This window comes from Eumetopias jubatus, unplaced genomic scaffold (assembly GCF_037043125.1).
Source record: "Eumetopias jubatus isolate StellerSeaLion01/CBP00866 unplaced genomic scaffold, mEumJub1_p1.0 scaffold_10, whole genome shotgun sequence".
In the NCBI taxonomy this organism is placed as follows: domain Eukaryota; kingdom Metazoa; phylum Chordata; class Mammalia; order Carnivora; family Otariidae; genus Eumetopias; species Eumetopias jubatus.
In genome coordinates this window covers 117,688,609-117,716,346 of record NW_028274816.1, presented here as the reverse complement: position 1 = coordinate 117,716,346, position 27,738 = coordinate 117,688,609, and the positions used below count along the sequence as shown (strand labels likewise).

The 27,738-nt window shown below is 37.1% G+C and overlaps 1 protein-coding gene across 8 annotated transcripts in view; it reads left to right on the top strand.

The window, feature by feature from the left end:
• The window catches only part of BCAS3 (BCAS3 microtubule associated cell migration factor), a 598,395-nt gene that overhangs the window by 20,289 nt on the left and 550,368 nt on the right, over positions 1-27,738 (top strand). For all 8 annotated transcript variants that reach the window (XR_015769358.1, XM_028109071.2, XM_088028350.1 and 5 more), the window contains exon 5: positions 7,865-7,971. Coding sequence is in view for 7 of the 8 variants with exons in the window: in XM_028109071.2 (XP_027964872.1) it covers positions 7,865-7,971 (107 nt within the window). In the remaining variant the exon portion in view is untranslated. The remainder of the gene's footprint in view (positions 1-7,864; positions 7,972-27,738) is intronic.

The window sequence follows — 27,738 nt, the reverse complement described above, 5'->3', positions numbered from 1 at the left end:
GTTACCAAGATACTTGATCCCCCTTACTTCCTCAGTCTCTTACAGCATTTCTTGAATTTGTCTGTTTGTGTTCTTTCTTTCTTTCATTTATTTGAGAGAGAGAGAGATTGATTGAGCATGAGTGGGGGTGGGGAGAGGGGAAGGGAGAGAGAGAATCTTTTTTTTTTTTAAAGATTTTAGATTTATTTATTTGACAGAAAGAGAGACAGTGAGAGAGGGAATACAAGCAGGGGGAGTGGGGGAAGGAGAAGCAGACTTCCGCTGAGCAGGGAGCCCCATGTAAGACTCGATCCCAGCACACTGGGATCATGACCTGAGCTGAAGGCAGATGCTTGATCGACTGAGCCACCCAGGCATCCCGGAGAGAGAGAATCTTAAGTAGACTCTGCGCTGAGCTCAGAGCCTGACATAGGGCTTGATCTCATGACCCCGAGATCATCATCTGAGCTGAAACCAAGGGTCGGACGCTTAACCAGCTGCTCCACCCAGATGCCCCATTTGTGTTCTTTCTTCGAGAATATATATATTTTTTTAGGTCTTTATGCAGCAAACCTGAGATGTTTACAATTGAAAGAAAATTTGGCTGTGGAAAAGAAAAAAAGTAGGGTTGATTGGTTGCAATTCGAGCATCTCACTGAAGAAGGCTAACAAGGGCTAACTTTTCCCTCACTTTGGAGTTTCTTGATCAGACAGTCTGCCCTTCCCTGGTGCCTGGTGTACCTGGGGTGCAATTCCTTGTTCGTTGCCTTTTGTCTTTCATGATACCCTAGGGGAGATAGTGGAAGGGAATCTTCTGGTTGCAGCCATGTTAGTTTAGCAACTTGCAGAATTCTTTGTAGAGCAGTTATGGGTACCTGGAGACGGTATTAGGTATTTAGGCTTCTCTTTGCCAGACCTGGAGTTTTTCTGGCAAAACAATTTAGAAGTTTGTTAGCTGTCTATAGATTTAAGTTATTTTATATTTTTAATGAAACTCTATTAGTTATTAATTAATTTAAAAGTTGCAGTGTTTGGATTGAAAACTCTGTTCTAGTGGTTGCTTTCTAGTCTTTCCAATAGGCCAGGGAGCTCTGCTTTTTTTGCTTGGAATGATAGAGTGATACCAGTTGGCCCCTTGCCTCCAGGCTGCATCCCATTTGATTATGGCTTATTGTGGTTGGGGGTTGACTAGGCAACGACTAACAGGAGATAATTTTAAGGGACTTGGCTTACTGGAATTCTCCAATCCTGGGTTCTCTTAGGTATCTCCATTCCTAATTATTGTACTGACTTTGGCTTGGTGTTAGGTGGAGACTACTGCTTTTGGAACTCATTCGTGAGGGGGATGAAGTCCTATTGTATCATTGTCACTGTTCTTTTTCTGCTTCCAGGCAGTCTGACTTATACCTAAACTTGTTTCTCTTGAGCCTCCATACTGAAAACGATGTAAGTAGCCAAAGCAGTTTAACACTCTGATGTTTCTATCAGATTCCTTAAAGGTGAGTGTATAATTTCAGTCCCAGAATCTTGTTAACCAGCTGGTTTGCTCCAGCATAATAAGAACTGCCAACCTTCTAGTCTGTGAGGGGAAATTCCTGCCACCCCCTGGCCCATCCTGACTTGGTCAATTCTAATGTAAAAGTACTAGCATAGTACTATGTTACATATGTTATATTGCGTATTATATATACTATGCGGTAGTATAGTACTCACTATACTTAGGTATCCATTTTTATATTCAACAGGCTTTTTTTTCAGTTGCAAGTGATTGGTTTAAGAGAATCAAAAAAATTTTTATTGTGGTAAAATATACATAACATAAAATTTACCTTTTTAGCCATTTTTAAGTGTATAGTTTAGTAGTGTTAAGTACATTCACATTGTTATGCAAACAATGCCAAAACTCTTTTCATCTTGTAAAACTAAAACTCTGTACCCATTATAAATAGGTCCACATTCTCTCTTTCCCATTAGCCCTTGGTATCCGCCATTCTACTTTCTGGCTCTATGAATTTGATTATTCAAGGTACTTCATAAGTGGTATCCTATAGCATTTGTCTTTATGTGACTTGCTTATTTCACTTAGCATGTCAGGATTCATCCATGTGTAGCATGTGTTGGAATTTCCTTTCCTTTTAAGGCTGTATAATTTTCTATTGTATGTATATATCACATCTTACTTATTTGTTCACCCATGGTCTTTTGGGTTGCTTCCACCTTTTGGCTTTGTGAATAATGCTGCTATTAATATTATTGTATAAATATCTCTTTGAGTTTCTGTTTTCAATTCTTTCTCAGTATATATCCATAAGTGGAATTGTTGTCTCATATGTTAATTCTGTTTTTAATTTTTTTGAGGAAATTCCGTACTGTTTTCCATATGGGAATTACTATTTTTTTTAACCTACTCACATCATATAGCTGGAAAGGGTGGTGTCCTGAAACTTCTAGTCATTCATTTCTTCTTCTTCTTTTTTTCTTCCTCATGACTTTTTTTTAAATTAAAAAAATTTTTTTATTATTATGTTAATCACCATACATTACATCATTAGTTTTTGATGTAGTGTTCCATTAGTCATTCACTTCTTGTCACTACTTCTTTCTGAATGCTTGCTTCTCTTCTTTGATTTCTTTCAACCTTTAATGAGGTTGGAGTGGTGATTGCTCAAAGCTCTCTGATCATACCTTTATGATTATGCTATGTGGTCAAGGAGGTAAAAGTATTCACTGGGTGTCCAGAAAGGTTACCTTCCAGTTACTGGAATAGTTGCAGTGGGCCAAGGGTGTCGTACTGGAATTGGCTCAGCTGGTTATGTGCCTATTCCTGTGCTCGATGGGGAGTAAGATCAGTTACCAGGAAAGGGGGCGGCATAGAGTAAGAAGTGTGTGGGGCATACAAAGATAATGGCTGCTGCAAGCCTCTCTTGCTCTAGTGTGCTTGGGTCCACGTGTCAGCTACGCCCTAGACATTTCACTTAGATGTCTCACAAGTGCTTCAAACTCTTGGTCCTTTCCCCATCTATGTCCCCTCAAAAACTATGCTTCAACCCTGCTTGGCTTTCAGGTCATTAATGGCACAGAACTTTTCATGCCTCAGGACCTTTGTACAGGGAGCCTTCTGGTTGAAATGTTCTTTCCTGCCTTAATCCTCATTCACCTATTAGCATCAACTAAAAATGACTTCCCAGGTTTTAGACTGAGTATTGGCAGTACATTGCTGCTATTAATACACACATGGAATACAGAAGCAGCTGGTTTGGGAGAAAGATCTAATTTCACTTTATACCTCGATTTTTTTAGGTGAGCAGAAAACCCAGTAGGCCTCCGCCCCCAATTGCAAACATTTTTCTGAGGAGGGGGAGTATACGGAGGAGTGGACAAGGTTTTGGAGGATGGGCGAATAAAAGGAGGCTGTTGTAGTTGACTAAAACCACAAAGGAATGCTACATGTCTCTATAGGAAAGACTGTAAAGTCCATATTTAGGGGGGAAATAAGAAAAAAGAAACCAGTAAAGGAGATAAAGAACAGTTCTGGATTGAAAAACTAGTGATGGTATAAGAGAGGATATAAAGAAAAGTCAAAGAATAGTGATTACTTAAAGCTATAACAGTTTTGAAGAATAACTTACAATTTTTACAAAATTAGGAGTTTCATTCCAGAGTGATGAAGTCTGCTGTAGCACCATCTAGAGAATGAAAAATAGTACAAGTGACTAAGCAGAATCTAAAATAAGAGAAAGGAGATTTTGTTCATATAATGACCACAGGGTTTTATATGTGGCGTTTGAGCCCTTCTAAAAGTAGCAACCTGTGATCAAGATGGTAGCTGTAGTAGAAGGACGACTAGATTGAGTGTCAAGAATCCTGAGATTTCCCTTCAGCTTTGAGTACACTATACCTAACTTGTTCTTGTCAATGATAAAATGAAATTGGCTCCTGCTCTGCACATAAAACCGGATTGTTGTATGTCAGATTAGCTGATCTGTATACCAAAGCACATTGAAAACTACAAAAGACCATGTAAATGCTAGGTAGAAAGAGAATTATGCCCTTGGAAAATAAGTTTATAATTCTGAATTTTCCTGGATATAGAATCATGTGTTATTTATTAACTTTATGCCAGTGAATTCCTGTCAAAAGAAAAGTATTAGAAAAGTAAAGTATTAGAAAATTACTGATTATAAGCTGTGTTGAACATTTTGATCTTTATATTTGAGCAATAGGAAGTCACTAATATAGAGGATGGAGGTGAGGAGATATGCCATTATTTATATTTTTTAAAACACTCTTTTGTAGGAGTTTGGGGGTAATGGTGGATGCAGGAAGCCATTTTATGCTTTTAGAGTCGATGTTATAATGGACAGCATAGTGGTGGTGTAAGAAGAGAGCTATTTAGAAAGACACAGGTGATAGATTAATGATAGATTTATTGTTAGAGGAAAGGAAGAAGGTGATTCCCAACTTTGCCAACTGGTTAGATAATCATGCTATTCACCAAAATAGAGAACCTTGGAGGAAGATCAGGTTTGTGGAGGAAGATCAGGTTTGTGGAGGAAATCATGATCTTTGAGTGGAATTTGATCTTCTGCTGAGGGCTCCAAAAACCTATGTTTTGGAAGTCACTAGCAGATACTAAGAGAAGCAGTGGATGGAATGAGACCCATGGTAGGCTATACTGTGAGAACAGTCTAGGAGTTAGCTTTGAACAACTCCAGTGTCTAAAGAGTAGGAGGAAAGGGATGAGCCAGTGCAGGAAATGGTCATGGGTTAGTATGATAGGAGGAAAAGTAGGAGAAGATTATACCTGGAATACCAAAGGAAAATATTTTAAGGAGAAAATGGTGAACGTTGGTTATAGCTGCTAAATAGTCTAGCAAGATGGGCTTAAAAAACATACATTGCATTTAACAACTTGGAGATTATTGGTGACCACAGCAGAAGTCACTTGGGAGGAGTGTTGGGGCAGAAACCATTTTGAAATGGATTTGGGGTGAATGAGAGATAAAGTATAGATGACAGTTACAAACAACTTAATCAAGGAATTCAGCTTCTAGAAGGAGAGGAGAGTAATGAAGTCAAATAAAGAGAGAAGGATAGTGTTGTTTCAATTTATGATTTTTTTAAAGCCTTATTTATTGTGCAAATATATCATGGTAAATAGTACAAAAGGTAGATCAATGAATGTAGTTTTACAAATCCAGCACCTATGTAACTATCACCTAGGGTAAGAGATAGAATATTGTTACCTAATTGCTTAGTGACTTTGAATTTCATATCAATAGAATTATTTGCTATATAGTTTTTTTTGTCTGGGTTCTTTTGCTCATCATGTTTGTGAGGTTCATCCCTGTTATGATGTATGGCAGCGGTTCATTATTTTTCTGTGGCGAATAGTATTCCATTGTTTCAGTATACCGCTGTGCTTGTCTGCTTTCCTTCTGATGGACATTTGGATTGATTCCAGCTTTTGGCTCTTTACAAATAATGCTGCTAAGGGGGTGCCTGGCTGGCTCAGTTGGAAGAGCATGCGACTCTCGATCTTGGGGTTATGAGCTTGAGCCCCACACTGGGTGTAGAGATTACTTAAAAAAAATGAAATCTTAAAAAAGAAACCACAAATAATGTGGCTGTGAATATTCTTGTGCTTGTCTCTTGGTGTATATACGCTCCTTTTTTCTGAGTGTAAACCTAGAGTAGAGCTACTTGGTCAAAGGGCATTGTGTCTTCAACTTGGGCATATATTGTCAAACTGTTTTCTCAAGTGGTTGTACTGATTTACATTCCCTAGCAGTAAATATGCAGTACTTTATTCCACATCCTGCTAACACTTGGTTTTGTTATTGTGGTTTTTTTTTTTTTTTTTTTAAAGATTTTATTTATTTATTTGGCAGAGAGGGACACAGCGAGAGAGGAACACAAGCAGGGGGAGTGGGAGAGGGAGAAGCAGGCTTCCCGCCAAGCAGGGAGCCTGAGTGGGGCTCGATCCCAGGACCCTGAGATCACGACCCAAGCCGAAGGCAGACGCTTAACGACTGAGCCACCCAGGCACCCCTGTCATTGTGGCTTTAATCAATACTTGCTTAATTACAAATGAGATTGAGCCACTTTTCATATTTATTGATGGTGGATTTATTTGAATGTCCTCTTTTTGAAGTGTTTTTTCATGTCTCCAGCCTGTTTTTCTAGTGACTTACTTTTTCATATTGGTTTTTAATTGTTACATGTACAAGATGAGTCCCTGTGGGGTTATAATTGTTCTAAGTCTCTTCTCCCCTGCGGTGGCTTGCCTTTTCACTTTTCTGGTAAGGGTGGCTCATGATTAACAGAAATTCTCCATTTTAATGTAGGAGATAATGGAGTAGAATTTGCCAATCTTTCATGCAAAGACTTTTTTTGTGTGTCCTATTAAGAACTCTTTCCCTGTACCATGATGATGAAAATGTGCTTCTACATTATCCATGCATGTTTTCCTAATTTTACCTTTGTTATTTACATCTAAAATTCCCCTGGCACTGATTTATTTGAAATTTTTTAAAAGGTAGGAGACACTTCAGCATGTTTAAATGCTCATTGAAAATATCTAGTAGCATGGAAGGTATTGAAGATACAGGAAAGAAATGATTAGAAAAAGGCTCCTGAGAAGGTGGGGGAGAGTGGGATCCAAAGCATAGATGGAGAGATTTAGTCTAGACAGAAGGAAAGACAACGGTTTGTAATGAGATGGAATGAGAACAGAGTGGTACCAGTGCACTCAGGTCTTTAGCAACAGGAAATTTCTAGTTTCCCTGTGCAGTCTCAGACACATTATCTGCTGAGTAAGGAGAGATTGGGTGGAGTCAGGGCTTGGAGAAAGCTTAAGAAAGTCATTGAAGAAATTATAGGTGAAGTTCCAGAAAATAGAGTAAATGTGATGTGCTGTTTTGAGGGTCCAGTTGAGGTTTGTAGAGATAAATTAATTTATAGTGGTACCAATTCTGTCTAATTGTGTGATATTCCTGTAGCAGTACTTGATTGCCATAGAATGTATGAAGATAGTGGGTAGTTGGGTTTGTCTAGGATTGAGATTTTGCGAGATGGGTGCCATGCAGAAATCCCATAAAAAGAGATCAGAATCTGTAGGTTATTGGCAGAAGTTAGATGATTGATCAAAGACCATAAGATGGAAGGAGAGTCAATATAAGGTGGTCTGAAGAATAGGGAGAAGGCAGTGGTATTGGTGGACCAGAAGGCCTAATGAAGTCAGAGAATGGATCATAATGGAAGTGGTTGAGCAAACTTGCTGAAGAAAAGGTCGTGATTTGAGAATAGAATGCTTGAATTCGTGTTTTGTGAGGTGCAGTGGTTTTGTTCAGGAAGGATATCTTTCATAATACTGATTATATAACAGATGCTTAATATTCAGTGATGTGAATTGGAAGTCGATTAGACAGGTACCTATAATTCTGTTGTAGTGGACCATATGCCTGGTGTTCGGGTACATCAGAATTCAATTCCTAAACATGAAGGAATGTAACTTGTCTTCCACTGTTAGCTTTACAAATATTAGAAATTCTAGTAGGTTATACTCATATTTATATTTAATTAATTTTGGTAAAAATTTTTTTTTATGTATCATTTGCAGATGGTTTTGTTCCTGGTATTAATATTCCCAAGTTCTCCAGTGAGAGTTTTTTTTTTTTTAAAGTCTTACTTGTGCAGATAATTATAGGTACTGTTAAAAAAAACTACTAGTTTTATAATTTCAGCTTCCTGTTCACTTTCTTATAAATGATGTCTTCCAAATACTTTCTACTGAAAAACAGTTTAAGCAATTGTTAGACTAATGATATTAAAGAAGTGTAGTTTTCTTTTTAATTTGCTTCTTTGTGGCTAAATTCTAACACAGATACATCAAGAAATCTGGAATTTCATGAAATACACAGCACTGGGAATGAGCCACCTCTGTTGATTATGATCGGCTACAGTGATGGAATGCAGGTCTGGAGCATTCCGGTAAGTCTGGTGTGTATGAATCCCTAAGATATAACACTGGCCAGCATGCTAGCTGATGTGAAATCTGGCCATACTTTCTGTAAGTTCTCATCCATTTATTTCACAAGCATTTGCTAAGAGGCTGCTGTTTGTGTAACACTGTGCAAGGCACGAAGAACAACGGGCAAGTGAGGGGGCAGAGGGGCTATAATTGATTTGTGATGTCCCGGCCAGGAATTGTGGGAATCAATTTACATGCAAGATCTCATTTTTTTTTGTCATAGTAACTCTATTGAGTAGGTATTATTATTATTATTTCCCTCCCATTTTCCAGAAGAGTAAACAGACTTACAGAAGGCTTTTTCTTTTCTTTTTTAAAATTAGCAGTCATTAAAAATCAGTGTTTTGAATTGGTTTAAAACAGTCATGTGGTACAAAGTTCTCGAGGTTATGAAAGGTTAAAAAACTCCCTCCCACCCTTGTCCCCCATTTTCCCTTGAGGCAACCCGGATTTTTAGTTTCCTATGTATCCTTATAGCTCTGTTTTATGCAAATAAAAACATAAATAAATTTGTTTCTGCCACCCTGCTCTCCCTAACAGATGGGAGCACATTATACAACTTAGTCTGTACCTTGCTATGTTTTACTCATAATGTCAGTATTCAGAGAGCTTCTTCATTGAATTTTATAGCTGCATATAATCCCATTATTTGGATTTTCCTTAATTTCTGTAATTTGTTCCCTATATTGAAAAAACTTGAATGTCTCTTTTTTTTCTACTATTAGACATAATGATGTAATACGTGAATTTGAACAAAGGTTATTTTATGTCTGTGCATCTGTATAAGATAAATTTCAATTTTGATAAGTGTTTAAAATTGCCTAATATTGGTCCCAGTTTGCCTCTTAAATCCTACATGTTCCTCTTTGGGATGGTCTACCAAGAGGCTTCGTAGGATCACAGCTGAATGAACTGTAATACAGATTGCGTACTTTGGCTTGTACTTACATTCTGGCCTGGCTGAAATATTGGATCTCTCCAGTAGATGGTGGGGGGGTGGGGAGGGGAGCTTCTGTTGTGTGGTTCTTTTGCAGTTGGAAGCTCAAGGCTATTTGTACCTTTAAAAAATTTACTCCACCAAATTGTCTGAAGCCCCTGGTGTATGTGTATGTGTTTCAGCTAGAATTTCTCCCCCCTCTTTTTGGTTCTGTCGGGTAATATCATTCCTTTTTAAAAGATTTATGGGAAAACATAGTATATTATGTCAAGTTTAAAGGAATTCAGGACGTTCTTGAGTACAGAATTTGGCTTCAGTGGCATAAAGATTATTAAGTAATGATCACATTGGACTTCAGAATTCTTTAATATTTTATTTTATTTTTTTTAAGATTTTATTTATTTGAGAGAGAGAATGAGAGAGAGAGCATGAGAGGGGGCAGGATCAGAGGGAGAAGCAGACTCCCTGATGAGCAGGGAGCCCGATGTGGGACTTGATCCTGGGACTCCAGGATCACGACCTGAGCCGAAGGCAGTGGCTCAACCAACTGAGCCACCCAGGTGCCCAGAATTCTTTAATATTTTAAATAAAAAGTTATTTAGTCTTTGATAAGTCACTGATGATGAACTTTGGTCTTTCATCTAATCATATAATTATGTATGATATTATTAGTTTTTTAGGGTTAGGGTTTGTTTTTAAAGATTGGCTTTATTTCGCAGAGGTGGAAGAATCCTGGTATGTCATGAAATGAGTGTCCTCTTTCTTTTGCCTTTTGGGGTGGGTAGTTGACTTTTTTTAAAGATTTTATTTGTTTATTTTGATAGAGACACAGTGAGAGAGGGAACACAAGCAGGGGGAGTGGGAGAGGGAGAAGCAGGCTTCCCCGATCCAAAGACTTGAAGACAGAGGGGAAGCTAGAGCTTTAACAAGAAGCTTGAGCCTGTGTGATTAGGGGTGTTGACTGGACTGAGTACATTCCTTTGGTGGTACTCAGGCTACCCACTTGTTCCGGTTATAATTAGAGGTATCACTTTTAATAGTTTTCAACTTAACTTGTGTTTAGCTCTGAGGGACTTAGAGGTCTTCTGAGTAATTTAAATTACTTGTTTAAAGTAATTCTTATGTCCAGATTGCATTTTGAGAGACTCGAATAGTCTTTTCTTCATGCAATATTCATTAGCTGGTTGTTTGCTATTGTAGTATTATAGCCCCATGAGGACTGTTTCAAGAATTAGGAGGCAATTTGGGAAAATGAGCTCTGTTGCATTGATTGTGCTCTTATTGTGTTCAAAGCATTTTATAGACACAGAATCTCATCTGTTGTGCACTGTGAGGTAGAAGCTATCCTGTTTTACAGGTGGTAACGTCATACCACTTGTAAGAGGTGGAATTGGAATTCAAACCCAGTTCTATCTGACCGCAAATTCAAAGCCTATGATCTCAGAGCTGTACTTCATTACTCACCAAATGTGATCGCAAAAGATACGCCATGCAAGTATCTTGGCGGTTCAGTTTTAGTTTTCATTATACAAGGTTATGGTGCGCCTTCAACTCTTCATCTTTTATAGAGTACTGTGACTGATACCCATTACTAACTAAACCCTTCCAAAACTTGTTTATCACTAGTCAGCTATTCAGTAATCATTGAAGTGTTACCATGTGCTGGACAGTGGGGAACTTACGTTGGTCAACCTAGAAATAATCCTGGCTCTTAGGGATCTTTGCAGATCATAAATCGTATTTGCTTTTGAAGTACGTGTGAGTGAGCAGAAAGTCAACTCCTATCCAAGCCACAGCTCGGTTTTTTTTGCTTCAAGTTTGTGAACAGGGTTCCCTCCTCTTGATTTTATATAACCTGGGAGTCTCAGATTAAGAAAGTAAACAGATCCTGGTTACACATTTAAAAAATTGTCTATTTACGAATTGCACAAATTTGAACAAGGCCCAGATGGTGCCTCGATATATGGTTAAGTGGAGTTCGCTCAGAAGCAGGACCGCCCGGAAGTAGTTGTTCTGCTGCCCAGTTCCCACCACTCTGTATATGGGGCGGCTGGAGGAAAACACCAGCCTTCCCAGCTTTTCCCAGGCTGTCAGGCCCCTTATCTCAACACATCTGATGCCACATAAGAAAGCAGGATTATTTGTTGATGTTCTGGATGAACAGGCCCTTTTCCCACTCATGCCTAACAATCTCATTGCGTCTTTTTGGTAATATAAATATAGATTCGCTTGCTTAAAATCCTTAACTTAAAAAAAAATCAAGATTGTACGTGGATTAAAAATCGAATAGTTCTATGTGATTCCTATGAAAAAATAAGCAGTTTTGTACTCTTCCTTTCACAATTCCTTGAATTCTATTAGCTGCTATCTCAGTTTTTATTTCAGTCATTTTAATATGTCCTGTGTACATTCTGATTTTTCTTTTCTCCCAGTCTTATACATAGAATGACTTGATGCCATGAACAATGAGGACTTAAAAGGTGTTCATTATTAGGGCTCTTGAGTGGCCAGTTGATTAAGCGTCCGACTCTTGATCTCAGCTCAGGTCTTGATCTCAGGGTCGTGAGTTCAAGCCCTGTGTTGGGCTCCATGCTGGGCATGGAGCCTACTTAAAAAAAGAAAAAAAAAGGCATTCATTTATTCAGCACAGATCTGGGATAAAATATGTATTTTGAGCAAAACGGACATGGTGTTTGCTCTAATGGAGCTAGTAGGAAAGATGAATTTAAATAAAAATAAATATACAACTTAAATTGTAATATGATGAAAAGAATAAGAGATCATAATTATAAGGAAGTGGCATAGAAATTAAAATTTAGCCAGGGTAAGCTTAGAACAGTAGTCAGTGGCTCTGAGGTGGAAATGTTCTTTCCTCTATGGTTGGACATTGATTTAGATTTCTTTCTTTTTTTTTTTTTAAAGATTTTATTTATTTGACAGAGAGAGACACAGTGAGAGAGGGAACACAAGCAGGGGGAGTGGGAGAGGGAGAAGCAGGCCTCTTGCTGAACAGGGAGCCCGATGCGGGGCTCGATCCCAGGACCCTGGGACGATGACCTGAGCCTAAGGCAGACGTTTAACGACTGAGCCACCCAGGTGCCCCTTGATTTAGATTTCTTAAGTATTTTTCTTCTTAAAGAATATTGAGATAAATATCTTTATGATCATATAATTTGGAGAGATCAATAAAAGTAGATACACCAAGGCTCTTGATAGATTTACCAGATTGCATTCTTGTAAAGCCATGCCACTTATATTTACCCCATTTATTTATTAATTCATTCACTCAGTGAAGATTTATCGATTGCCTTTTACAAGCCAGACCCTGTTCAAGGTGCTGGGAAAACAACAATGAGCAAAACAAAATCATTCTTCTTGCGGACTTTCCATTCTAGGTAGGTGGGGAAGATGATAATACACAAACACGTAGCATGCTAGCTGTGAGAAGTGTTAGGGTGGGGTGGTTGATATTGTGGTGGGTTGCTGTATTATACAGGGTGGTCTGGAAAAGCCTCTCTCAAAGATTTTTTGAGCAGAAGTGTGGAGGAGTGATCCTTCTGGGTTTTTGAGGGAGGAGCATTAAAAGCCAGTACTCCATGCAAGGATTACGTTTCCTCTATATTCAAGAACAGCAGGGGGCAGTTCAGCTGGAGGTGGGTGGGCAAGGTGAAGAATGTTGGGGCATGATGCCTGAGAGGTGGTGGTGGGCTAGAGCTTGGTCAACCACAGACTTCAAAAGTTGTAAATACAGAGCAAAGTTGAAACAATTTTACAGTTAAAACAGGTATATCCACCACCTAGATTGAACCATTAAAATTTTACGATACTTACTCTATTTCATATCCATCTCATTCAACACATTTTAAAGTAAATTGCAAACATCAGTAGACTTTCCCCCCACCATGTTTGCATGCATATCATTGACTAGAATTCAATATTTGATTAATTTTTGTTAAAATATACACACACTTAGATAAACAAATCTTTTTTTTTCTTATATTTATTTGAGAGAGTGTGTGTGCGAGAGAGCACAAAGGGAGAGGCAGGGGGAGAGGGAGAAGCAGGCTCCCCACTGGGCAGGGAGCCTGATGTGAGGCTCCATTCCAGGACCCCGGAATCATGACCTGAGCCGAAGGCAGACGCTTAACTGACTGAGCCACCCAGGTGCCCCTAGATACACAAATCTGAATATGTCAATTTCCTAAGCTTTGACAAGTGTATACACCTAGGTAACCCAAATCTCTGTCAAGATATAGAACATGCTTATCACTGAAGAAATTTCCCTCATGCCTATTCCCAATTAATTTTTCTTCTATCCCATGCAGAGGCCACCACTGTTCTCATGTCTTCCCCCCACGATAGATTAGTCTTGCCGGTTTTAGAACTTCCTGTGCTATTATACGATAAACATTTTTGTGTGTGTAAGGCTTCCTTCACTCAGCATGTTTGTGAGATTCACCCATGTTGTTGGTTCCTTTTTATTGCTGAATAATACTCTAGTGTATGAACATACCATAGTTTATCCTTTCTCTTAGTGATGGATAGCTGGGCTGTTTACAACTTTTGCCTTTTCTGACTGAAGTTGCTGTGAAGATCTTCTGTAAGTCTTTTTGTAAAGTAGTGTGTTCATTTCTCTTAGGTAAGGACCTACAAGTAGAATTACAGCTTCATAGGGTAGGAGTGTGGCCAGTTTTATAACAGACATCCAAACCTTTCTCTAAAGTAGTTGTACCATCTTACATTTCCCCCAGCAGTGGATGCTTCGTCCAAAACCTCATCGACATTTGGTGTTGTCCATGTTTTTAATTTTAGCCATTCTGATGGGTGGTACCTTGTGATGACTAATGATGTTGGTACACTTTTTCATGTATTGTTGGCCATTTGAATATCTTTTAGGAATTATTTGCCCACAGAAACCTTGAGTTGGAGAAGCCATTTGAGGACTTTGAACAGATTAGACAGTGATATGGCTTACAAAAGTAGGAAAGGTATGATAAAGAGCAAATATGAGTGGAAGAATAGTGAGTTTGGTTTTAAGTTTGTGGACCGTGGACTGGTGGTGCTGGTCGTAGTGAAATGTTTGTTACTGTATGCAACAAAATAAGTACAGAAAATGAGAGTAAGCTTTTAGACATTGACAGCTATTTACCAGTTGCACATTATCCAAATATGTGTTTGTTGCTTACAGAAGTATCTGTGCCAGAATGGAAATTAAAAAATAGATAATCGGGCATTCATAACATGGTTTGCCAAACACTATCAACATGGCATCCAGGTGGAGGAGGAGTTACGACAATGGGTATGTTTTAGACGTTGTGTAGTCATGTGTTACTTCATTTAACACAGACAATCATTTCTATGATTATTAACATTCATTTTAGTGGTTATATGCTTTCTGGACATAGAATAAGATATAGAAGTTTCAGGGAGGAAATTTGAATTGCAGGATGAGGACTTGGATTTATTGATCTTTCAGCCAGTATGAACTCATTAAAAGTCTTTGAGTAACAAGAGATACATTCCAAAATCCATATTTAATAAAGATTTTTCTTGCAATGATGGTGGGATGGATGGAGAATAAGAAAAGAAAAGGTTATTAGGCCAGTTAGGAGTCAATTTCAACATTATCCAAATGTGGGATGTTGTGAGCCTGAATTGTTTATTGTGGTATCTGATAATACATTAAGAGGAGAGAAGAGTCAAAGATGTTCCCAGGGTTCTGACCTGGGGCTGGTGCTACCTGGTATGTAAGATGGCATTGTTTTAGAAGAAATGTAATTTTATTATTAGACTTAGACTTGCGTTATGTTAAAAATTATATAAGGCAAAAATTGCATTACGTAGTGTAAGTAATAAAGAATTCTCATTTAAAATTTTCAGCAGCTAAGAAACCCGAGACATACCTTTGTAAAAGTCCTGATAGTTTTCCCTACTTTTTTGCTATGTGTTTGAATGGCTGCTTAGTTTTATCATGCTCTTTTGAAATTCTTAATATCTTAAACAATCTTTCAAGTGTGTTCATTACAACACCTAGAAGATGACAGTTGCTTTGCATGAAACAGTATATTTATTTATTTATTTAGTTTCAAAGAGGTTTTTTTTATGTTTCAAATTTTTATTTTAATTCTCGTTAACATACAGTGTAATATTAGTTTCAAGAGTAGAATTTAGCGATTCATCACTTATATATAACACCTAGTGCTCATCACAAGTGCCCTCCTTAATACCCATCCCCCATTTAGCCCATCCCCACCCCCCACACTTCCCCTCCAGCTCCAGGAAAGCACCAGATGTTAACTCATGTATAGTTTAGGTTCAGTAACTTAACATTTGGAGTGCTTTCTTGGAGCTTTGGATGTACTTCAAAGATAATGACGCTAGGTGTCGCTAACATACTGCATTAAGAAAAGTGCAGCTGTCCCTTGAAAGAAGTGTTTGCCCTAAAGGTTATAGCTTAAGTAGCTTTACATCACAGTGTTAGAGAAACATGCAAGGGCATAGTTGAGGTAAATACCAGTTAATCTATTATTTATTAGAAGTTGGATGCCAATAGACCTTGCCATGTCAAGATTGCTAGCCAGGAAACAATTTTTATGAGTTTCATTTGCGAGCAATATAAGGTCCGTGATTTGGGGTAACTGGCAAGCAGAGAAAGTTTGAATATGGACCTGAATCAAAAAATAGCGTTCGTTGAGAGTGGGGCCTTATTTTGTTTGGTCTAGTCTCATGTTACTGGGAAGGGAAATAAAGGACAGCTCTTTAGTCATCCACAGCGGAAGAGCTTTGGGAGTCATGAAGTGAGTAAAAGCAAAAATGAGGAGTAATGTTGAAATAACTTCTAGAATCCACCTGTATTAATGGAGAAAAATACTTTTGCTTAGAGTGTGTTTCTTACCGTGTCACTTTAGAGAAATCTTGCATCTGAAGTTTAATCTCACCTTATTTTAATAGTGGCTTTATCTGACTTTGTTGATTTAATATACACATTCTGAGTTTGAAATTTATTATTGTAAATTGGAATTTTTCTTGTTTGAAATATTTTTGATGTCTTTCTACTCTAAAGCAGAAGGTTATTCTTTGGACAGAAGTAGACATTTGTGGAAGGTAGTGTTTTCTTTTGTTATAAATTCTCTTGTTATAAATTTTATTGAATATATTAAGTGCCGTAAAGTGCACAGATCTTAAGTGTACAGATTGAATTTTTGTGTATGTATATAAACTTTATACATCACTCAGATGAGGATATACAACATTTCCAGCAACTCTGAAGAGTCCCTTTTCCCTGTTAATATTGTCCTCCTTGTAACTCCAAGTAACCTGTATTCTGACTTCTGTCACCAGAGATTAGTTTTTCTGTTCTTGAACTTCATATTAAAAAAAAAATGTATATGGCCGTAGATAGTACAGTCTGTATTCTTTTATGTCTGCCTTCTTTCGCTTAGCTGTATGGCTGTGAGATTCTTTCATGTTCTTGTGCATAGCAGTAATTTGTTCTTATTTTTTTCTTTGTAGTATTTTATCATGAATACAACACATTTTAAACAGTCCATTATATAGCCAATAGTCATTTTTGTTGTTTCCAGTTTTTGGGTATTATGAATAAAGCTGCTATGAACGTTCTTCTATATGTTTCTTGGCAGATGTACACTGCACCCATTTCTCTTGGATGTATAGACCTGGAGTAGATTTGCTGTGTCATAGTGTAGATGTATGTTTAACTTTAGTACATATAGCCAGTTTTCCCAAAGTAGTTTTACCAATATGTATGTCCACTAGCAATGTATGAAAGTTTCACTTGCTTTCTATTTCTCATTGGCTGTTGGTATTTTCAGCTTTTAAAATTTTAACCATTCTGATAGGTATGTACCAGTATCTCACTGTGGAGTTTTAAAGATGCTTTTCGTTTTGCAGTAATTTTAAACTTCTAGAGAATTTTACAAGGTACTCCTTGATTTACCCAGATTTACCACTTATGGAGATTTTGCCCCATTTGCTGTATTAGTCTCTCAATTTTTTTATTTGTGCAGAATTTTTTCTGAACCATTTATCAGTAGGAGAAATTATGTACCCCTTTTCCAGAAATAATTCATTATATATTTCCTAAGAACAACCACATTATCTTATACAGCTATAGCACTGTCAAAACCAGGACATTTATATTTGATAAAATACTATTATATAACCTACAATCCATTTTCTGATTTCATCATTTGTCTTAATAGTCTCCTTTGTAGGTATTCTTACATTTTCACTTTCTTAATGTTGTCTTTTGATGACAGAAATCTGGATCAAATTTTAAGTGGTTTACTCTGTTAATGCCTTTTGTATCATTGTTTACTCTAAGACCATGAGGATATTCTCCTATATTTTCTTTTTAAAGATTTATTTTTTATTTGAGAGAGAGAGAATTTGCGTGAGCTGGGGGAGGGGCAGAGGGAGAGAGAGAATCTCAAGCGGACTCTGCACTGAGCACAGAGCCCGACATGGGGCTCAATCCCATTACCCCGAGATCATGACCTAAGCTAAAACCAAGAGCCCAATGCTTATCTGACTGAGCCACCCAGGCGCACCCTCCTAGATTTTCTGTTAGAGGTGGTTTTTATCTTTGGTTTTATGATCCATTTGAAATTTTTTTGTGTATAGTATGAGACGGGTCAAGGCTCCTTTTACTTAAAATTAAAAAAAAAAAATTCATCGATTCAGCACCATTTCCTGAAAAGAACATACTTTCCCCTCTTAATTGCAGTAATACCATATATGTGTGGGTAATTTTTGCCCTCTCTTTTGTTTATTTTTTACCTATTTTTGAATTGATTTGTAAAATCTTTTTATTTTGAAATAATTATAGACTCATGGGAAGTTGCAGAATATTATTTAGAATCCTGTATACCCTTCACCCAGCTTCCCCCAAAGGTGGAATCTTATATAAACTATAGTGTAGTGTCAAAACCAGGAAATAGACAATTACGTTGATTTTTAAAAATATTTTAGTTTGTCTTTTCCAGTTTTATATAGATATAATTGACCTACTACGTAGATTTTTAGCACCATAAATTATGATAGTTTTGCCTGTTTTGAACTACATCTAAGTGGACTTATAGGATATGAGCCCAATCAGATTTTCATCTGTAGAAACAATGAGTAATCTTGAAACTGAGTCCCAGATTTTTTTGAATTGGCCATATATTAATATTCTTTAAATCTGGTCTGGGGGTTATTGACAACTAGAGAAAGAGTGTACATTGATCATATAGTTCTCATACTCTATGCCTTTGCTTTCTGTCCTTTTTCTTTATGTATACTTTCCTGATTTAAAAAGTATTGGTCAGCTTGATGGGAACTAATCAGAAGTGATAACAAAAATAAAAAAAAGATTGTTTTAGAGGGTTAACATTATTTTAAATAGGAAATTATCTAAAATTATAAGGCATGAAAACATGCAAATATAAAATATATATGTTTGTGACTCAATCTTGCCATTATTGACATTTTAGACCAGATGATTCTTTGTTATGGGGGGCTCTCCTTGTACATTGCAGGATATGTAGCTACATCTGTTGCCTCTGCTAGATGCCCAAAGCAACTCCTATAACTGTGACAATTAAAAATGCCCTCCCCTTCTAGAACCTCTTCAGGTTGAGAACCACAACTCTATAGAGAAAATTCTGGTTGAAACCACTGGCTTAGATATATATAATTTAAGGGGAAAAGTTGTGTGTAGTTAAGAATATCAGGGATTTACTGTGTATATGTGTGTGTGTGTGTATATATATATTTAGCTTATGAGTTCTAGTATTTTCTGGGAATCTTGATTTTGTATTAGCAGTTGGAAGAATTCTTTCTTTCTTTTAAATTAATTATTTATTTTTAAAGATTTTATTTATTTATTGGTCAGAGCGAGCGAGCGAGAGCACAAGCAGGGAGAGCAGCAGGCAGAGGGAGAAGCAGGGTCCCCGCTGAGCAAGGACCCCTCCCCCCCATGTAGGACTTGATCCCAGGACCCCGGGATCATGACCTGAGCCAAAGGCAGACGCTTAACGGACTGAGCCACCCAGGTGTCCTGCAGTTGGGAGAATTGTTTGTAAGCCTCTCTACAACTGTGGTCATGTGTTTTTGTTTTTTTTTTTAAGATTTATTTATTTTTAGAGAGAGAAAGAGAGGTGCATAAGACGGGGGAGGGGCGGAGGGAGAGGGAGAGAGAGATCTCAAGCAGACTCTGCACTAAGCACAGAGCCCAATGTGGGGCTCAGTGTCATGACCCTGAGATCATGACCTGAGCTGAAACCAAGAGTCAGTTGCTTAACCAACTGAGTCACTCAGGCTCCCTGCACTGTGGTCATATCTTAATGGTCTTTATATATCTGGTGCCAAGTACACTGTCTGGCAGTGAGTTGGTTATTTGTATGCGTTCATTTATATTTGTATGTGTATATGTACACATATGTATGTATATATGTTTAGTAAATGTGTTTCAAGATTTCAGTCTTTTGCTGAATAGTTTCCTCTACTTCAGAAAGACCAAAATTAAATTTCATAATCATTTGCTTTTTGCTCACAACCTATTCCATTCCTAATCTATCTCTTCTTCCTAAAATCTCTATTTTTATTAATTAATAGCACCATAATTTTTCCATTCAACCACATTGAAACTTTAGGGCCTATGACAAGTATAAGAGGGTACAAATACAACTAAGACCTAAGCCTTGAGGAGATCATAGTCTGCTTATGTGAGATCTCACTACTTAATTGCAGTCTGTGTCAGTGCTTTCCAAATGGGAGTACTTTTGCCCCCAAGGAGGCATTTGGCCATGTTTGCAGAAATTTTTTATTGTCACGATTGGGAGTTGCTACTGGTCTCTGGTGGGTAAAAGCCAGAGATGGTGCTAAGCTTCCTACAATATCCAGGACAACTTCCCACAATAAAGAATTGTCCCTTCCAAAATGTCAGTAGGGCTGAGGTTGAGAAACCCTGGCCTGTGAGATCAGTGTTACAGTGGAGGAATGAATAGCGTGCTATAGAGCACTGAGTAGTGATGACATGCCTGGGGGAGTTTGGACACTTGTGCTGCCTAATGAAGTTTCATAATGTTAATATAAATAATAGCATCTATAATGGGGATAATGTGAATATACCACACACATTCTTTTAGGCACTTTACCTATTATTCTCTCTTATCCTGTCAATTTTATGATTTTTTTTAAAGATTTTTTTACTTTTAAGTAATGTCTACACCCAGTGTGGGCTTGAACTCACAACCCTGAGATCAAGAGTTGCACGCTCCACTGACTGAGCCAGCCACACACCCCTCAATTTACTTTTTAGTGTTATTCTCATTTTATAGATAAAAAAATTAAAGCTCATATTTAACCCCTACAAACTCACAACCTCTCCACTCTCAACATTCCACATCAGTAGTCCCCCTTCATCTGTGGTTTAACGTCCCACGATTTCAGTTACCCACAGTCAACTGTGGTCCAGAACCAGATGATCATCCTTCTGACGTATCGTCAGAAGGTCAGTAGTAGGGGCGCCTGGGTGGCTCAGTCAGTTAAGTGTCTGCCTTTGGCTCAGGTCATGATCCCAGGGTCCTGGGATTGAGCCCCGTGTCGGGCTCCCTGCTCACTGAGGAGCCTGCTTCTCTCTCTCCCTCTACCTGCTGCTCCCCCTGCTTGTGCTCTCTCTCTCTGTGTGTCAAATAAATAAAAAATAAAATCTTTAAAAAAAAAAACCCAAGAAATTGCTGACAGTTTTTCAGAGAGGTTGTATCATTATATGCTTCCATCTACAATATCTGAGAGTTCTCGTTGCTCTACTTCCTGCTACCATTGGTGTTGTCAGTCGGTTTTTTTATCATCTTGTCAATCTTACAAGTTCGTATGATATCTGTTTTACAGACAAAAAACCTTAGGCTTCTATTTAATATAATGTTTCTCTTTGGCTAGATATCCATTGCAAAACTATCCTCAGTCCACAGATTATATCAGGATAGGTTTACAAGGCCAATAAAATATGACAAACTCAGCCTTTTAGAAGTGGAAAAAGGCTGTAAGCCCAAATCGGCTTATCTGTAGCACTGTTTTCTCTCTTTCCAATTGGACATGTATTCCGCACAAAATAAAATAACAAGTCAAAGGGAATCCAATCTGTGGGTGAGTGATGGTGAAGTGTTTATGACGGCTGCTAGGCTGACACTCTCTGTCATGGTGTTACATTGACTTCTGAACACCTTCCAGTCTGCCTCCAGGCTTGTGCGTCTGTGTAGTCTGAGTGGTTTTACATTAACATCTACCCTGAGTAAGATCTTTTTGACTACCGAAGTGTTACTTGCAAATGGAAGATACCATTAGGGCTGCTTCAAAGCTCGGAATGGTATTTGGACTGGTGGTGCCGAAGTAGTGGCTGGGGTTTTGAAGTGTAATGTCTAAATCTGTGTTGCGTAACCAAAGGAACGTGTGAGTTTAACTGGCCTTCCTTTGATCTTCCTTTCAAAAATCAGGCTGAAGGAGAAAGGTGAAAGTCGCCCTAAAAATACTCCTCTCCGTGTGTGCGAAAATTTCGAAGTATGAAAATATGATTACAAGTTCCATTCATTATTTGTGTTCTGTGGTTTTCATATTGTTCTTGAAACTCACTTCCTTCTTGCCTCCAGTTTTGTATTTTGAATTTAGTGTCAAGACCAAAATACAGACTCGGTTGCTGTCTGCTTTATGTGGTTAGCAAATATCTGCTCTATAAGTTGTTAGTCCTCAAAAATATGTGTTTTAGGTGGTTTTTGTGGTTTGCATTTTTTTCTTGATGGCATACAGAGTAGGTTACGGAGATACTGACACTCTGACATTAACTGAATCATTTGTGGTTAGTTAGGCAAAAATAAAACAAAAACCCTGTCCCTGTCTTCCTCCTAATGTTAGGAGCTTTCAAAATAATGACTTTTTTTTACTATTAGGAATACTTTCTTTAAACTGCGCTATCTAAACTTTTTGAAATTGTTGGAAAGAGCTGTGACACAGAAAATAACGCCCTGGCAATGACTTGTTAGTGAAAAAAGGGCCTGAGTTTAAAAATGGTTTTGAATACAGTATATTAATAGGAGATCTCATGCCTGTCTTGTCTGGTCATTTTGGGGGAATATTGTTCTTTGTGTCCTCAGATCTAAAATGAAAATATATCATCAAATTGACTCACAGGGTGATTCTGGAGAGAGACTATCAGCTCTTACTGGAGATTGCTTTGAAGTTGTAATAGTTACTCATGTAGCTGGTGCGGTCTTTTGTTGCTTCTTAGCTGAATACCTCAGTATAAGATGATACTTCTCACTTCTTTCCCTATCTCCCTTTATATTTTTACCTTTCTTCCCTAATTAAAAAAAAATTATTTTGACTTTTTAAGTTAAAAAAACACTCATGAAGCAATCTTCTTTTTAAAGAATTTCATCATCAGTTCAGTTGTGTGGTCTGTATGATTAGCACATATGTAACAATTAGTGAAGTGGTAACTGTACACTTGTACATTTAAATTGGCTAAGTGAGTTCCTGTTGTTGCTTTAAGAACTGAATTCCTTAGTGTTAGACCTCATCACTTTTTCATTCTCACTCTGTATTTCTACCTTTTATCCTTATTTTTTGGGGGGTTATCAGGGAAGGTTAAACTTTATTTGTGGAATCTCCACATTTTTCCATATCTCTATCCATATCTCTATAAATAAAAATTAATAGACTATTTTTTATACATTTACATAAAAATTAAGTAGAAGGTACAGAGAATTCCTATATCCCCTCACCACCCCATTTGTCCCTGTTAACATCTTGCCTTAGTAAGGTACCTTTGTTAAAACTAATGAGCCAATATTGATAAATTATTAATAACTTAAGTCTATAGTTTGCATTTTTTCCCTAGTTAAAAATTTTTTTTTATTTGGTGTTACCTTTTAAGTTTAAAACTAGTGAAATGATGCTCTTTTTTAAGGAACTTCATTTCAGTTATGTCTGTCTGGTTAGTGCATGTGGAACAATTAGAAAGATTGCTAGCCCTACATTTGCATATTTAAATGGGCTGTTTTTACATCACAGGTGGTAAGAAAACCTGTCGCAGGTAAAAACATCATATAAACACGTAAAGGTTGGAATGAGTGTGGGATATTTGCCAGAGATGGTGGAGACTGCCTTGATCTTGAGTAGAAGTGTGAAGACTAGTGTGATAAAAACTGCAGCACAGATGATGTGCTCCTTCCCACCTTGGTAAGAGTCCTTTTACTGAGAGCTGTAAAACATAGGAAGTAATATACCGGTGGGCTTAAGTATGAGTTGTAGCAAATGTGTTTTTATGATACGGTATTATAACACATTTCCAGACACGACATGTTAATAACATGCTTTGAGAACAGTGGGGGTAAGTCCAGTTTATGCTGAATACCATCAAGATTGAATAATGAGACTGATACAGACCCTGTCATTTATTCATCCATTCATTCAACAGGCATCTTCTTGATTTAACTATGTTTTATGTTGCATCTTTTAAATACACAATTTAGTCATCACAGTTGCCTTGTTAGGTAGATGTATCGTCACCCCTTATTTTAAAGCCAGACTCAGAGTTAGCAAATTTGTATAGTTAATAAGTTATTTTCGACTAAAATAAACTTTTGGAATATTTGATGTTGTTAATGTGTGATATTTGTCACTGATGATCCTGGCTTATTGTTATGTACTTGGCATTGTTGCCATAGGCCATGATTTTGGGAAAAGAATAAAACTGCCAGGGTCCCCCCTGTTGGCTGCTTTTCCTCCCTCAGACTTCCTAGGTGGAAACAGAGCCATTACTAGTCTGGAGCACTCTGACGTGAAAGATATTTTTGATTGAAAGTCAGGATATGCATGAGGTAAACACAGGGAATACTTTTTCTTCTGTTGTCTTTCATGTCTGGTGTCTTGGTTTTCGATTCGTATTTCTGGCCTGGAAATCATCTGCTATATATGCTGTAGCCATTTTGAAAAAAATAGGCAAATTAATACCTCTTTTTAATTTTTTTATTTTAAAGGTGAAAACTTGTTTCAGTATTTATCAAGAAAAATACTACTAATCATTATCTTTTGTTTGAGCTGACTTGAGTTATAGGGAAAGATATAGTAATTTTTGTATGTTTTCTATCTTAAACAGGGACTGAATCTGCTTTGAATGTTTGTATGAATTTTTACAAATCAATTTTTTCCACTTCAAGAGATGGATATCATTTTGCTATAACTAAACCATCATACCTTAGTTTGGGGGAAAGGTTGCTCATTACTGGATTTGGAATTAAGATATGAATTCGATTAGGTACAAAAAGTTCTACCTTTTTCTTGAAATGAGTTCTTGAATCTCATTCATATTCTGAACTGTTTATCATATATACATCTGGAAATCGAAGGTCCTTCAGCACAAAAATCTTACATCATTTGCCTTGATGGAGGGCCACTATAATAAAGACTGTTTATATAGTTTGAGGCAGCATTGCTTTTCAGAGGAGACTGATCTGCATTTCATTCACTGTGCATAATAGATTTAAATCCATAATCCCTTAGCATTAGGCAACTGTAGTGGGCAGGAGACTTTAACCATCATTCATGGAATAGTATAACTACTGAATTCCAGTAAGCAAATGAAAAGACATTCGATAAATCTCCTCAGTCGTGAAGAAAATGCAAATTAAAACCACAGTGACGGTCCCATTGAACACCCACCAGAATGGCTGATACAAACAGTTGGTGAGGATTTGGAGCAGGTAGAACTCTTTCACGTTGCTGGTGGAAGTGTAAATTTGTACAATCACTGTAGAAAACTATTTTGTTGAAATCTACAAAATGTGCACATATGCCTAACATAGGAGCAATTGTACTAGTAGACATATACCCAGAAGAAATACATATGTGTGTTCGCTAAACGAAATGTGCAAGAATATTCGTAGCAGTGTTCTTTACAATGTTATATTAAAAATGGTAAAATCATGGCTCTCAAACAACTGTAAAATGGACACATGTCATCGATTTTATTTAACACATTAATAAATGAGGTATTATTTGGCAAGTTGTTACAGCTGCATCAAAGGAGAATCTTAAGAACCGATTCAGGCAGTTAGGGGAATACTGAAATGAACTTGTTATGAGATGCAAACTTGGTTAATATACTATTGAAACTAAAATGTACTGCCTAGAATCATCTCTTTTATAGAATGCAATTGAGTTGTATCTCTTCCAGACAAAATTCATTTGCATTTCTGTGGACAAGAGGCAGTAGCATTACTATTGGTTTTCTATAACTTACAGAATTGCAAAATAACCCAGTCAAAACAAAGGTGCAGATGTCTATAGAATCAGATAACCCCAAAGGGTCCACTAGACACACTTGGTAATCCATTGAAAGGACATAGAGTAATTCTTTTCTCACTTGAAAGTTTTTTTGCAATTTCTCCTGACATCTTAAGAGTCAAAAACTAGAACCAACCCAGAAGTCCACCAACAGTAAAATGGATAAGTTGTAGTATTTTTCATGCAATGGAAATCTGTATAGCAACAGGAATTAAAAAAAATACAATAAAAAAAGAAAAACATACAATCATATGCAACAATACCAATGAATTCATACACATATAATGTGCACAAGAAGCCATTCACGAAAGAGTGCATACCGTGTGATTCTATTTGCATAAAATTGAACAAGTAAAACTTACATGTAATGTGTTAGTGGTTATGGTCATTCTTGAGTTGGGTTTGTGACTCGGAAGGAGTGTGGAGGGACCTTCTGAGTGTCTATCATGTTCTGTTTCTCTGCTGGTAACAGAGGTATATTAACATGGAAAATTCATTAAGCTGCACATATATGTATGATTTATGTGTTATTTCTTTGTCTGTTATTTTCAACAAAGTTTGCTAAAAAGAATCAACTGCAGACACAGTTCTTCAATTTGGCCAGTATCTAAAAGGGGAGTTGGGGGTGTAAATATGTACTCTTGTCTTGATTCTGAGTCATTATAGAGCATTATTATTATTGTTGATATTTGATTGACTTTTCTCTTTTGTAGTCAGATACCTTTGAAAAGTCATCGCTTATTTCAGAGACAAGTTTGGTTCTGAGGGCTAGATGACCTTCATTTGCTTTTAGAATTCTCTTAACAGTAGTTAAAAAGCTCTCCCACAACATTTATAGCCCTTTCTCTGTGTGTATTATTGTCTCGGCTGTTATAATTTCCTTTTGCCGTAGATTGAGTTGTGAGATTCTAAACTTGTACTCCCCCCCTACTTTTTTGGTTTGGTATGTAATTTGCATATTTTCACCATGCGAAAGCTATTTTCTATGGTTGGAAAAGATTTTTTTCCTACAGTGTGAACAAATCATTCTTTGTTCTCCTTATTGTGCCTCCAAACTGGTACGTCCGGTTTATGCTCCAAACAACAAAAGTCTGTCATCAGAAATTAAAATGCCAGTAAGAACAAAGGCAGAGACCCATGAGGAACTCTTGGAGAGGTTTCCTCCCTGTTTGCTCCTCTCCCCAAGTTACCACCGTTGCCAGGAAGTTGGAACATTGCTTGGTACACTCCTTCCTTGTAGTTCTGCCCTTGTATTTATTATTATTGTTGGTCTAAAAATGAACTTACAGCTCCTGGTAATTCATGTCAGGATATATAAAATCCTCATCTCTGAGATTTTTTTTGGTCATTTTCAATGAGCTCTTTTTTAAGAGATGTAAAAATCACCGTGAAAGCCTTTAAAAAAGTTAATCAGTTTTGACACTCATTTATTTGAGAGCAGAATTACCAGTGAACATACTGTATAAAATTATTAGAGGCAATTGAAAGCGGCAGCTAAAGCCGAGCCTGTAAGGACTTATCCATCTTGTGTTCTTTCTAAAATGTGCACACATCATGTCTTTATCTGTATATACTTTGTTGGCACTTTTATTCTGAAATAGTATTCCAATGTAGCAGTTGCACACACAGTTTGGAGAGTTCGCTCCTCTCGGAAGTTTGACATTTGTGACTCACTTATGGTACTTTAGAATTAGGCTTCTAACAATCTTTTTAACATACTCACAAATATCTATGGCGACAGGATGTTTCTTTATCCCTCCCTTCCCTTGTGTTATAATGAAAGATTCTGGGATTTAACTTAGAGGTAATAAATGATGGGTAACCAACGCAGGATGCATTTTGTAATCATTCCTCATGTTCTTTCTTACCTGTTGCTGTACATTTGAAGAGGGATTTAGAGTAGAACTAATGATGTATTGTATGGTGACTAACGTAACATAATAATATAAAATAAAATTAAAAATAGGATTAAATTAAAAAATAGAGTAGAAGCTAGGAATAGAATAGAGCATTTAGGTCTGTTTTGAAAGCTGTTACGCTGAGGAGCATGGTGTGTTCTGATTTCAAAATGTTTTTCGATGTCAGAGTAAGCTCTTGTACATTAAATCCAGTGTTAACAAGCGTTTATCATATTGTGAGAATGCCAAGACAAGTTTGCCTTATTCTTTATTATTTAGTGTAATTTAGTACATAGCTGAATTAAACATTAGACTTTTTTAAACTTTAATTATTTAACTTTATTTTATAGAACCAAAAGCTAAGTGCTAGACCTGTGGCATATGGCAATAATAGTACAGAGCAGACTTTGTGTCAGAATACTATGATGTTATAGGTATGAACTTATATCTGTTATAGTGAGAAGTGTTTTTCGTTGCTCTGAATTACAATTTCAGTGCAAGTTCTACGGTGTTGTTTTATAATTTATTTTTTATTTCCTTGTTAATAG